A 14,064-nucleotide genomic window follows, 5' to 3' on the forward strand; every position below is an offset into this window, starting at 1 on the left:
CATATTTTTTTTTGCAGAGGGCCAGGAAGAACAAGCCACATATCATTATATAGCCCTGAGAGTTGTGCCACCAGCTGCAGACTATGACCTGAAATCTCTGGACACACTTTAGTCCCAAGAAGAAAGAGAAAGAGAAAGTGAGAGAGCAAGCAACAGAGAGATATGTGACATTCATTATTTTCATGATAATTAGTAGGATTCGGGCACACATGTCTCTTCAATATATGCCAATACACAGACTGGGAAAGCTAATGACCAGGGACTAGGAAAGGAAGCAGCCTTTTAGTAGTTTCTCATTCTAACCCTTGGCAAAAAAAGGGTGCTGTTTTAATTAGATAAAAATAAGAAGTATTATTCACTCTGGGAAGGTAGAAAGTCAACATGCAATGAGGGGAGAATAGTGGGCAATATTTATACACACACATTATGGTTCCTATGCCTACAACTGCATCAACATTCAGATCTCAGCTTAGATGTCACTTCGAAACACAAATCTTCTCTTCACTCCAAGAGTAGTCTGTCTAAGATGTATTTTTTCTGGAATTTCTTAAACTTTTTCCACGCACACATCATACTTGTTGGTTCCTTCCCCAGTGCCTCGCACATAGGAGCTACTGAAGGAAAGACAGTTGAATGAATGAGTGAGTGAATGGAATAAAGATTGGGCATGAGAGTATTAAAGTTTTTAAGAACATGTCCTTTACCAGATTCGAGTTCAAATCCAGGATCTGCCACCTGCTAGCTGTGTGACCCTGGGCAAACCACTTAACTACTCTGGGTCCTGGTTTTCTTATCTATAAAGTAATGGAATGAATAAAGCAACCTGTATTATAGAGTTGTGATGAATAAATGACACATGCTGTGAAAGGACCCACTGCAATGCTTGACACACAGTAAGGTAGTCCATCGTTTGCAGTTTCTAGCTTAGTCATGGATTCACAGCTGTTGGTGTGGAGCCACACCATGACACTAATATTTCAGGGAAGGCAGAGTTCTTGAGGCTGGAGAAAGATCCTTGGTGAGTCTATCAAAATGGAGCAGTGACATCCTTACTGAATATCCTTCAGAGCAAATCATCAGCTTATCATTCTGTTCTATCTGAAATATCACCCAGAGTTGGAAACAGACAATTTGAGTATGTGCAAGGGAGTATTCTCAGGTAGCTTTAACATGACAGTACCATGGCCTAAGCTTATTAACAACCTATAGAATTTGCCAGGAGGCTGGGACATTCTCAGTTATGAAAGGATATTACTACTATGATAACCCTAAGCCACTGCTGCCCAGAGTGTGTTTAAAGACACAGTAATCCCACAAGATGATATGCCAACAAAGAGCAGTCGTGCTTCAGAAATTTGAAAAATGAAGCTTTCTGTATCTCGGAGAATTTCAAAGCATGTCAGAAGGCTAAAGACTGATAAGTTCCATAATGAAGAAATTAATTTAATTTTGCAGAATCTGGTGTTTACAAGTTTATTTGACCATGGAGCACTTTTATCAGTAACATCTACCAAAAGATTATAGAATTAATGTTCTGAACTGTTTTTGGGAAATGGTAATTTGCACATTGTTTCTTGAAATGCTCCACCTCTCTCAGTGTTGTAGCTCCTATATGGAGAAGAAAGAGATGGGAAGTCAATCTGGTGGCTTAGAATTGATACTGAAAAATATTGGCAAGATGAGTAGCAACTAACTATCCCCTTCCACCTTCCCTTTATTCCTTTCCCTTCCTCTTCATTTAAATGAGGTTCCTAGGATTGTCACCTTTTACTTATGTCACAAGTGTATTCCGTTAGGCCAGTGGTTCTAAACTGGGGCAATTTTGCCCACCCATAGAGTATATTTTGCAATGTCTGAAGGCATTTTTGATTATTACATCTTGGAGGTTGCTACCGGTATCTAACAGGGACGGGCCTGGGATGCTGCTAAACATCTTACAATCCACTGGACAGACCCCTACAGCCAAGAATGATCTGTTCCAAAATATCAATAGTGGTGAGGCTGAAAAACCCTGCATCAGACCTATAGTTATGGCATGCATTCTTTATTATAGTAAATATTTATTGAGCAATCATTGTACCCCAGAGCTTAAATGTCTGAGGAAGGAGGAAACAATAAGAGGGGGAAAAAACTCATGAAATTTATAGTTTAGTGAAGAAAATAGGTATTCATTAAATAATCACATAGATAAATATAAAATTATAATATTGATAAATATTATAGGACCATATGGCTTGATTTTCTAATCCAAAGTTAGGAACATAGTTTGAGAGGTTTGCATGCAATTATGAGATGAGCTAAATCAAAGCATTTCTACTTAAAGTTATGGGAAGTCATCTCAAGCATAGGTGCTTTTAAAGAATGTTTTGAAAAACTAATCTTGTATATATGTCCTACCTGGTTTGATATTGTTGAATTCCTTTTCAATCATCTCTTCAGAGGTAGACAGCATAAGATTTCTTACATATAGGATTTTCACTGAAGACATTGTATCTTCATCAACTTCTACTTCTGGCTCTGCCCAGTCTACCGCAATAGGATGTCCCCATAACTGAATTCTTCCTGTTGAAAATGATCACAATTATGATTAATTATGTACAAATCAGGACAACATCATCTCAGTTTATACCAATGGTCTTTTAAATTGGCCTGACCCTTGAGGTCTTTAATGAGCAAGAAGACTATTAAAATTGGTGAGTATTGATCTTAAGAGACATTCCAAATAAATGGAGTAACTGACTAGAAGGGAGTTCTGTGTGACCAGTGACTTGTTATAACTATTGATTATAAGGGGAACCAGGATGCGGTTTGAGGTTGAACAGAAATGAGGCAGCAGAGGGCACATTTGGCTCTTACAACAACACTCATTGGATGAAGGTAGTCACTTAAGGTAAGATAGCAAAAGGGAGAAAGGAAAAGTATGGATTTAGGGCCCAGATATAGAGTCTGACTCCACAGAACATTAAGAAGGTTAGTAGGAAGAGTATTTACTGCTGTTTGAATCTGTGTTGTTAATTAGGCTAGGTACCACAATTGAGATGTTCAAAAAATGGTGTTTCGGAAAAGGTGGGTGGGGCTCAGGCATCCTTAGCTTGTTTTCTGTCCCTCACACTTGGTCAAGGCTTAGACCAGCTGTGTTCCCTCTTAATCCTCTTTCACAACATGAATAAATCTGGAATCTGGAGACATTTTTAAAAAAATCCTAATTAAGAAGACAGATGACAAGCAATGGAAGAGTCTATGATGAAAAATTTAACTCTTCTGAAAAGGGTAGTTGTTCTCCATGGCTACATATATTTTTGTATTACTATAAACACATTTTATTGAGTGTCTTGTACTGTACCATCTGTTTTTCATGTGCTATCTCAGTTCCTTCTCGCAGTAACCCTGTGGGGAAGTGAATGACTCCCAATTTTACAGAATGGGAAATGAGCTTTAGAGAGGATAACTTTCCCATACCTGTTCTACTTAACTGCCTCCCCCTTTTTTGTTGTTGTTTTGGTTTGGTTTTTTGGTGACTCTGCTCCTGTACCCCTACACAGTGCAGATCTTGTTGAAGTGATGAGAGGGGAGTGAGAGTCAACCCAAGTTCTAAATTTGATTGGAAATCTAGTTTGTTTTTTATTAATTGTTTGGGAACAAACTTTATCCCATAAGCAATACAAAGCTTAAGAGAACAAAGTCAGGAATATTCAGTATTGGTAAGGGTTTATTTGTTTAATTACTACACATGGGAAGCAATTATTTTCAATAAGAATGTATATTCCTTGAAAAGCAGTCAGTAAAAGTGTCCGCGGCACTGGCCTTCTAAAACCCAAATGAAGAATAGGCATGTCTTAAGAGATAACTGACCTTAGAGAAGCTGGCTCTTGTTACCCTAGCTGTGACTGTCTTGTTCTGTATTGCATTCCAGGGGATAGTTTTCTTCATTACTCTCTTCCCTTCCCCTTTTATGCTTTACATTAGACTTTTTTTGTTTGTATTATCCCAAGATCCCCAAGATTCCCAAGGCTCCCATGTAACTCTGGTTTTGGTAGCTCTGGTTTTGGCCAAGCTCATCCTTGGCCCCATATTGGGTGAGGTTTAAAAAATAATGAAACCTGGATTCCACCCAATGATGTACTAGAGCCAGTTCTTCTCTACTTGCAAAAATAGATTATTTTTGCATTTCTCCTTCCATGCTTTTTAAAGTTACGATTAGTCAAAATTGCATCTATTTATGGTATACAACATGATGTTTTGATACATGTATACATTGTAAAATGATTAAATGAAGTTAATTAACATATCCATTACCTCACATACTTTTTTTGTGGTGATAACATTTAAGATCTACTCCCTTAGCAATTTTCGAGTATACAAATACATTAACTATAGTCATATTATACAATAGATTTCCAGAAATTATTCATTTTAATGGAAACTTTGTATCATTTGACCAATATCTCTCCATACCTCTGCCTCCAGCCCTGGTAACCACCATTCAACACTGTGCTTATATGAATTCAACTTTTTAGATTCCACATATAAGTGAGATTATGCAATATTTGTCTCTCTGTGCCTGGCTTATTTCACTTAATATAATGTGCTCCAGGTTCACCCATGTTGTTGCAAATGACAGAATTTCCTTCTTTGTAAAGACTGAATAATATTCCATTGTAACTAATAAGCTCAGTAGAGCTGTAAAATACAAAACTAACATACATAAGTAAGTAGCCTTTCTATACACTAACAACAAGAAATCAAGAAAACTGAAAAAGAAATCAATAAAACAATCTCATTTATAATACCATCCCCCCCACAAAAATACTTAGAAATAAATTTAACCAACAAGATGAAAGGTCTGTATACTTAAAACTATAAAATATTGATAAAAAATTAAAGAAGAAACAAATAAATGGAAAAATAGCCTATGTTCATGGATTGGAGGCATTATTATTGTTAAAAGGTCCACGCTACCCAGAGCAATCTACAGATTCCATGCAATCTCTATCGAAAATCCAGTGATGTTTTTCACAGAAATAGAAAATATGATTCTAAAATTTGTATGGGGCCACAAAAGACCTTAGCCAAAGAAATCTGAACCAAAAGAACAAAGCTGGGGTCATCACACTACTTGATTTCAAAATACACTACAAAGCTATAGTAATCGAAACAGTATGATACTGGCATAAAAACAGACATTTAAGCCAGTGAAACAAAATAGAGTCCAGAAATAAATCCACACACTTAAGGTCAACTGATCTTTGCAAAGATGCCAAGAACACACAATGGGGAAGGAACAGCCTCTTCAACAAATGATGTAAGGAAAATTGGATATCCATATGCAGAAGAATGAAATGGGACCCTTATCTTACAACATACACATAAGCCTAGTTAAAATGGAATAAAGATTTAAATGTAAGACCTGAAACAGTAAAACTACTAGAAAGAAACAATAAGGGAAAATTTCTTGACATTGGTCTGGAAAATTGTTTCTCGGCTATAACCCCCAAAGCACAGGCAACAAAAGCAAAAATAGATGAATGGGATTGCATCAAACTAAAGTTTCTGCACAGCAAAGGAAACAATCAATGGAGGAAAGAGATAACCTAAGGAATGGGAAAAAATATTTACAAAGCATACATTCGATAAGGAGTTAATATCCCAAATATGTAAATAACTCAAACAATCAATAGTAGGAAAACAAATAACCCAATTAAAAATGAGCAAAAGGCCAGGTGTGGTGGCTCATGCCTGTAATCCCACCACTTTGGGAGGCCAAGGCCAGTGGATCATCTGAGGTCAGGAGTTTGACACCAGCCTGGCCAACATGGAGAAACCCCATCTCTACTAAAAACACAAAATTAGCCAGTTGTGGTGGCGCATGCCTGTAATCCCAGCTACTCAGGAGGCTGAGGCAGGAAAATCACTTGAACCTGGGAGGCAGAGGTTGCAGTGAGCCAAGATCATGCCATTGCACTCTAGCCTGGGCAATAAGAGTGAAACTCCATCTCAAAAATAAAAAAAAAAAGGTCAATGGATTTGAATAGACATATCTCAAAAGAAGAAATATAAATGACCAACAGGTATATGAAAAAATGCTCAACATCCCTAATCAGGAAAATATAAATCAAAACTAAAATGAGTTATCACCTCACACCTGGTAGAATGGCCATTATGAAAAAGATCAAAGATAATGTTTTCAAGGATTTGGAGAAACGAGAATACTTGCATACTGTTGATGGGAATGTAAGTTGGTACAGCCATTATGGAAAATAATATGCAGGTTCCTCAAAAAAAAAAAAAAAATAGAGCTACCATATGATCCCGCAGTCACCATACTGGGTATATATTCTCCCCAAATGAAATCATTATGTTAAAGAGATACCTGCATTCCCACGTTTATGGAAGCATTATTCACAATTACCATGGTATGGAATCAACCTAAATGTTCATCAACAGATAAATAGACAAAGTATCAGAATTTTGTGAGCCTGTTAAAGCCACATTGGTAACTTGAAATCAGCCACAGTGGGAGTGTTAATACCATGGAAATTGGCAAATGCTACAAATCAGGGCTTTTGTTTTTTTCTCTAGGAGCTGGCTGTTAAAGATTTACCAGCTCATTACTGACCTCCGGACTGCCCTTCCCAATTCTGATATAAGTGGGCTGGATCTCAGGAGTTTTACAAGTAGCTTAGTTAATTCTAAAATGCAGCTACAGTTGAGTACTACTGCTCTAGCTTTAGTCTTCTCAGCCTAGGACCATGAACTGCTGCATAAGGCTAAGAGAACAGACGTGAGAGTAAATATAGGAAGCAGTGATTTCCACCAATATCCTTTTGAAGGCCTCTGGTGAAAGCGAGTGTTACAGAGTGATTTGAGAACATGAACTTGAAGTAAGACAAGTTCAGATGTCAGAACAATGATCCTGGCTAGAAAACATATCCTTTCTAACATCAGTTTCCTTATCTACAACCTACTATTGTTGTGAGGTCAAGAAAAGATGATGCAGATAAGACTTAATAACTTTTAAATGATGATTCAACAATACACTCTCCTTTTAATAATTTTTCCTGTTTTTGTATGTGTATAGTTTTCTCAGAATATGCACTCTTCGAGTGCAATGGTTAGGTACTCCTTTTTTTTTTTTTTTTTTTTTAAGAATCATGTCATTCAGAAGGGAGCAATATATGTTCTAGATGCTTAATAAATATTTACTGACTGAGCGATTCCCAGGTATTCCTATTTACATGCCATGAAGATGAATACCCAGTATCATTAGCTAATAGATTTAGCTGTGAATCACACAATTTGACTGAAGAATAGAATCATCTGGAAAACTTAAAACACCAGTTCCCTAACTTTATATTCCAGTGATGCAGATTCAATTGATTAGAGGCTGACATGGGTACTAATATTGTTTGAAAACATCAGGTAATTCCAATGTGCAGCCTAGGATGGAAAATCATTGATTCAAATCATGGGTTTTCAAATGTGCAGTCCTGGGAGCAGTAGCATCCTGGGAGCTTGTTGTAAATGCAAATTACCTGGCCTGACTCCAGACCTACTGAATCAAGAACTCTGGTGGTGGGATCTAGCAATCTGTGCTATAACAAGCCTCCCAGGTGATGCTGATGCAGCCTGACGTTGAGAATCACTGCCAGGACTTTTCTTCAGAGCATTCTTAGAATGCCTTTCTAGTTTCTGAGTGGGATGCAGCAACTTCGTCCTCTAAAGAGCTCAGTAAAGGTGAGATTTGTCAAGGGGGAACTGCCACTGTTTAGAGAGGAGGTAACTGGCTGAGGAGCAGTTACATCCCTTTAGACAACCATTGTCTCTGTCTCCAAGTCTGGGTCAATTAAGAAAAAGTTTCTTGTTGTCTTCACTTAGCATTTTTTCTCAACAGTCTCCTTGTTCTTTTAAACTAGCTTCTCAAAGAGTTGGCAATTACAGAATTCCTTTGTCGTGGGTGAGTCTGTAATGGGGTAACTGGTAGAATGATCCAAATGGGTGATAGGTTTTGTTCTGAGATCTCATTAGAGGCGAAGGAGTTTGCTCTGGCTGGCTTACTCACCACTGTGCCTCATCTTGTTAGTTTGCTGATGAGTTAGTTGCTGACTAAAATCCAGCTGAATGAAATCCACCTGAGACTGGCTCAAAGGGTCATAGGTAAGGAGGTTGCATTGGATCATGGTGAATACCCTATGGTGTATCCTGGACAGAGAATCCACAAGGAAAAGTCAGGACTGTGCTTGAGTATTTCTAAGCTTATCTGACAGGCCCTGGCGAGCCTAGTCAGCTTGACTTACATAAAGAAGTTCCTTAGTGGGCCAATGTGCCATTCTCTTTGAAGAGATGGGGAAGCTTTCAGGAGGTTGAGCTTCTCCGGGATTACTGGATTGTCTTGACCCTGGAAACTGTCTTTCACCTGTTTTGGACCCTCTTTCACTCTCCTACTCCCCCACACCCAAAATTATTTCACATATCTGTTTTTACAGATAATGAATGGCTTCCTACATTGAGGGAGGAAAGTGACTAATTCGGGCTGGAATACTGGAGGCAGGTTTCTCAAGAAGGTACTGGCTGAACTGGGGTGACTGTCACAAGTGAAGGAGGGGCAGGTATTCCTAGTAGAGGATATAGCATTAGAAATAAAGGAGACAGACATAAGCATGGAAGTGTCTAGGTCATTGCGTTGTCTGTCCTGATAGAAGGAAGAGTTTTTATTGGGAAATAGAAGGTAGCAAATATGGTCATAAAAGACCAGGAAATGAATAAAAGGTCTTAAATAATGAAATCACATACTTAGTTCTTATACACAACAAGGAGTTATGAATATTTTTGAACTGGCCAGTTAGTGACAGACATCATTTAGCCTATAGATAGAGATTGAATTCCTGAGATTGAATTCCTACTGTTTGCAAGAAGGTATTGAAAGGATAATAGGATATTTTGGAAACATTAATCTGGTGGTAATGTTCAGGATGGAGAAGTCGGAGGGTGGGGCAGATGGAAGAGAAAGCAGAGCTGGGAGAATAATTAGATCTTGAAAAAAATTACCTAAGGTTTAGAATATGTGTGTTTATACTTCAGTGGTGGCCTGAGAACAGGATGGATACAAAAGACTTTTCAATGGTAGAGTTGTCGATGTTGAAGAAGAAAGAAGAATTGAAGCAGATAGCAAAATACTATGTCCAGGTCACCAAAAAGTATGCCCCCATGAGGAGTCTTAGTCAGTCTATCTATGGACCTGTGATTTTGATGACTTGACTGCTGGCCAGTGAAGAGGGAAGAAGTTGTGAATGAAAGATTCAACATTAAAAATATCCACTTCTGTAAAAGATTCAGCAATCTTTGGAACTGTCTCCTTTTGTTTTTCACTTTAAGTTGCCTTCATGAAGATATTATTGAAAGATCTTCCCCAAGCTAGAAGCTGTCTCCTAGTTTTGAAGATATCTAGGGGGCTGATCTAGTATTGGTTTGTTTTGAAGAGTGTGTACAAAGGCAACATAAATGTAGACGTCTTTGTTGTGGTTGTTTTGTTTTGAATTCTGGTGGCTCTCTCATAATTTTCATGAGAAAAGTTCATTCCAATATGTCCAGTCTGTCATTCTTGAAATCTTCTTATTTTAGTATTCATTTAAAAACCTGTGTAAGTTGTAGTGAATGTTGTAGAATGAGTCAAGAACCCTAAACAACTTTCCTAAGTTGATCTGACCGAGGCAGTGTTGGGGTGGATAGAGAATTTGCTAGTTATTCACCAAATGGGATCTATCCTGTGGTTGTAATAACTAACAAATAAAGGTGACTTTCTAAGGAGAGTTTTTATCTCTCTTCTCTCAAATTAGACAGAAATTATTAGACAACAGGGAGTCATAATGAAAGTATGTCACCTAGTTGTCATTGGAATAATGTATCACTTGAGGTTTTTATTTCTACATTGTCATGGAGAATATACCCTAATTCTAATAAGCCTGATAACAAAATCTATACACAAAAGTAACTGTGATTGATATACGCAATTTTAAGAAGACTCTTTATTCATCGTAGGATTGCTGTCACTTAAAGTTCTGGGTTTCTTTAGTGCATGTAAATTACCCTCAATGCACAGAATGAATATTTTTCAAAACTGAGTCTGTGAAAACTTCAGGAAATGGAATCAACTGTGAGATAGTGAAGAAGGATAAAAAAATTTAAAATGCAACATAATGAAAGATAGAGAGCCAAAAAAATTAAAAATGCTTATTTTCTTTGTGGAGGCAGGCAGGATAGAGCACAGAAATCTCGTCTTTGAGGAGGGTATTGCTAACCTGGTAGCAGTTTCCTCCTTGCCATGGCAGCCGCTCGATGACTCTCATACTCCACAAAGGCAAAGCCTCGGTTTTTGGTTTTATCTGCAGCGCTTGGGTAGACGATGACATCGACAACACCTTCAGTAACCTTTTTCATCTCCGATAAGATTTCTTCTCTCTTTTTGGTTTTTGGGATGCCCCCAACAAATAATCGGCAGTTGTCCACACTGGCACAAACCCCTAGGAGGCGCCCATTTCTGCAAAAAGAGCAGGGATTTTGATTGATGAGAATCCTTGTAGGATTCAGGTTGAAAATGTATGGCCCTGGGCCAGATGTTGCCTGAAGATGTGGGATGTTTGGATTCATAGTGTTGAAACCATTTTTGTAGAGTTGTGGCTTCTTTTGCAAGATTATTAGATGTGTCAATATGTGCTCTACGTTTTCAAAGAAAAAAGCTATTTGAAGCTGAGTAGCATCTGCTTTCTTTGGGCTAGATGTGGATTCAAGAGTTGTGAATCCTCGCCACTCCCTGAAGCAACTCTAACACTGAGGGCCCTACACCTAACCCAGGTTGCTGAAGCCACCTGCTTGGCCCTGCAGTCACTTGAGTTTGCAACACCTGACATTCCTTTGTTTTTGCAGCCAAAGAGAAAAGCTGTTCTGATGTGACCTCTGTTAAAAACAGTCTCTTATACTTGAACACATTTTCACATATGATCTTATCTGGCCCACACAAAAAGACTGTGGGATGGGCAGAGTAGATGTTATTTCCATTTACAGATGAACTTGAAACTCCAAGAAATTAAAAGACTTGCTTAAAATGTTATAGATTTTAAGGAATGAAAAGTAGTTCTGGGATCTTAGTTCCTGTTTCTTCCACTGTTCAGAGTTGCTTCTTAGCAAGTTGAGGTATGTACACCTGCACTGGCAGAGTATACATTGATTAAACTATTATGGAGAACATTTGGCAAAATTTATCAAAAGTCTTAAAGTGTGCACAACCTTTGACCAAATAAAGTATCTTCTGGGAATATGTCCCTAGAAAATAAAAATCAGCACTAGAATTTATGTTTAAGGATATTTATTACTGCTCTTTAAAATCTCCCCCAAATTGGAAATGAGCAAAATACCTCACGGTAAAGAACTGGTTTAATGTCTCTCAACTGAGATGTTACTGGATTTGAACTGGAGATTTTCTCATTGCATACCATAGTATGTTTATCATCTCTAGTTCTTGCCTACTACATGCCAATAGTGACCAATCAGATCATTCAAAAATGCCTCCCCACCTTTCTAAATGCCCCCTTGGGTGGACAGTATTCTCCTGGTTGAGAATCACTGATAAACAAAAGACAGGCATTCATACCATTGCATGCTCTGCAGTCATGAAAAAGAGTAACGTAGAAGAATATTTATTGGTTTAAAAAAACCAGTTCACAATAGGCTGTTGGTTTTAAAAAGCTATAAAATAAGTATATGTGAAGACCATTTTGATTAAAAATGTATAGAAAAATCTGGAAAGACAATAAAATGTCAACATAGTGGTTATTTTGGGGCAATGGAGTTACAGAGAAATGGTTTTAACTTTTATTACTTTATGCTTTTTTTATGTTTTCCATGTGTGACATATTAGGCTGTATGACTTTTGTAATAACACTAAGTTATTAAAAATGGGTGAGGTATGCTTAGCAGAAATGACCCATTTGCAGTGAACACAAGCTCTCAGCCAGCTGCGTGGGCGGGCGATTTGTCTGCTATCCGTGGAGCGAATGGCTCTTGGTTGTGTGGCAGGTTTTCTGACCAGGGTTAGGCCACTATCCTAGCTGTCTCCTATGCTTTGCTGAAGAAGCAAGGACTGTGTGTCAGATCTGTGACAGCTCCATCTCAGTCTAGTAAGAATTGTGCCAGGAGCGTGGTTCTCAAGGGGAGAGAAAGGTTGATAAAATAATCTTCCAAGTTTTTTTTTTTTTTTTAACTTCATTTAAAAAAGAAAACACTAAAACCTTTTCCACAGTATTAATGTATTTAGAAATTATATTATTTTTGATAGTTAGGGAGCCGGTCATATATCAGTTACCAGCAGGGGGAGCCTAGAATTCCATATTTTATTTTTAAACTGTTGTGGTTTGTCGGGAGCCTTTGCCGGAATTATTTGGAGACAAAGAGCCATCTCCTCTCAAAAGCTGAGGCCACAACTTTAATGTCTCTAGAAGCCAGACATTTAGATGATGATCAGTGAATATTTGATGAAGTAGAAGCTCATATAATGATATGTGGGTGAGAAATGGTGGATAAAAGCAAATTAAAGTTTTCTTCTCTGCATCAAAAGTTCTCTCCCTGGCAGGACTGACCCAAGGCAGAGTGGAAGTAGGTGAAGTTGTCTATGGGGTGTTTATTCTGGTTTGTCTTATTCCATTTATTCTACCCCCTAATTTTTAAGACAACACTCTGCCTTTACCTTGCTTCTGGCATCCAACCTGTTCTTTGACTGGAATCCTGGCCAGTAACTTTCTCTTCCTAATTTCTGTCATATTTTTCCTTTCCTTTTCCCTTCTCCTCCTCCATCATCACCACCATAACCTTCTGCAAACATTCACAGAGCACCTAGTATGTGTCAGCACTGAGATGTATGTACATTATTTCATTTATTTTTCAAAACACCTCATGAGGTAGGTATATTTTTATCTCTATTTTACAGACAAAGGCACTAAAATTCACAGAGGATACTGTTAATTATCAGTGGCCATGGTGGATTGATTGTATTCATTATTCATATCCTATGAATATTTACAGGCCCTATTGGGTAACAATGTGTTAAGTAGATACAGCAAATCCACTTGATTCCCTACAGAGCCCATTCCATATCCATCTCAACTCAGATACCATTTTGGGTATTACTGTTACGATGTCCAGGTTCCATGAAAGACCAAGGAATGGGGGAACCTTCCAATTCTGGAAATCGTAAAACTATAATGTAGCATTTTGTAGCCCTTTCAAAGCACTTTAGTATATATTCTTTCATATAGTGAATGCTCAGAACATCTCTGTGTTCAGGTGCCAATAATAAAAATGATGCTCAAAGAGGTTAAAGCATTTGTCCAAAGGAACCTGGGCTGGATCCCAGGTCTCCTGATTCCTACCGCAAACAATCCTCCACATACTACACAAAGCTTTTTCGGGTCTATGGAGGCACCTGTGGGAGGGGAACCTTCTTTATGTTTTCTCCAAGACTCTCTTCTAGAATCCAACCTTGGAACTGAATGGTTAGACTACAAGTAGTTGCTGAATCTAGCTGATCTTCCTGTGGCTAAGGAGTTGTTTGCTTGTTTTTTGAGACAGAGTTTCGCTCTTGTTGCCCAGGCTGGAGTGCAGTGGTGTGATCTCGGCTCACTGCAACCTCCGCCCCTCCAGGTTCAAGTGATTCTCCTGCCTCAGCCTCCCGAGTAGCTGGGACTATAGGCATGCACCACCACGCCCTGCTAATTTTGTATTTTTAGTAGAGATGGGGTTTCTCCATGTTGGTCAGACTGGTCTCAAACTCCCAACCTCAGGAGATCCACCCGCTTCAGCCTCCCAAAGTGCTAGGATTACAGGTGTGAGCCACTGTGTCCAGCCCAGGAGTTTTTAATAAACTGAGCCAGTAGTTAATTGATTTACAGACTGTGAGGATAATGTATGACTTCTTTTCATCTTATAGAAAGTGAGAGAAAAATAATTGTGGTAAATCTGCTCTTTCTGCATTCATCAGATTTAAGATCTACCCATTTTAAGGTGCAGCTCTGTTTC

The 14,064-nt window shown here is 38.3% G+C and overlaps 1 protein-coding gene across 4 annotated transcripts in view; it reads right to left on the minus strand.

Annotated features, from left to right (window-relative positions):
- Positions 1 to 14,064, minus strand: part of A1CF (APOBEC1 complementation factor) — a 77,885-nt gene that overhangs the window by 18,902 nt on the left and 44,919 nt on the right. For all 4 annotated transcript variants that reach the window (XM_009214926.4, XM_003903944.5, XM_031652209.1 and 1 more), the window contains exons 5-6: positions 10,296 to 10,534; positions 2,398 to 2,562 (exon numbers count right to left, since the gene is read on the minus strand). In XM_009214926.4, coding sequence (XP_009213190.1) covers positions 2,398 to 2,562; positions 10,296 to 10,534 — 404 coding nt within the window. The remainder of the gene's footprint in view (positions 1 to 2,397; positions 2,563 to 10,295; positions 10,535 to 14,064) is intronic.

This window comes from Papio anubis, chromosome 11 (genome assembly GCF_008728515.1).
Source record: "Papio anubis isolate 15944 chromosome 11, Panubis1.0, whole genome shotgun sequence".
Lineage (NCBI taxonomy): Eukaryota > Metazoa > Chordata > Mammalia > Primates > Cercopithecidae > Papio > Papio anubis.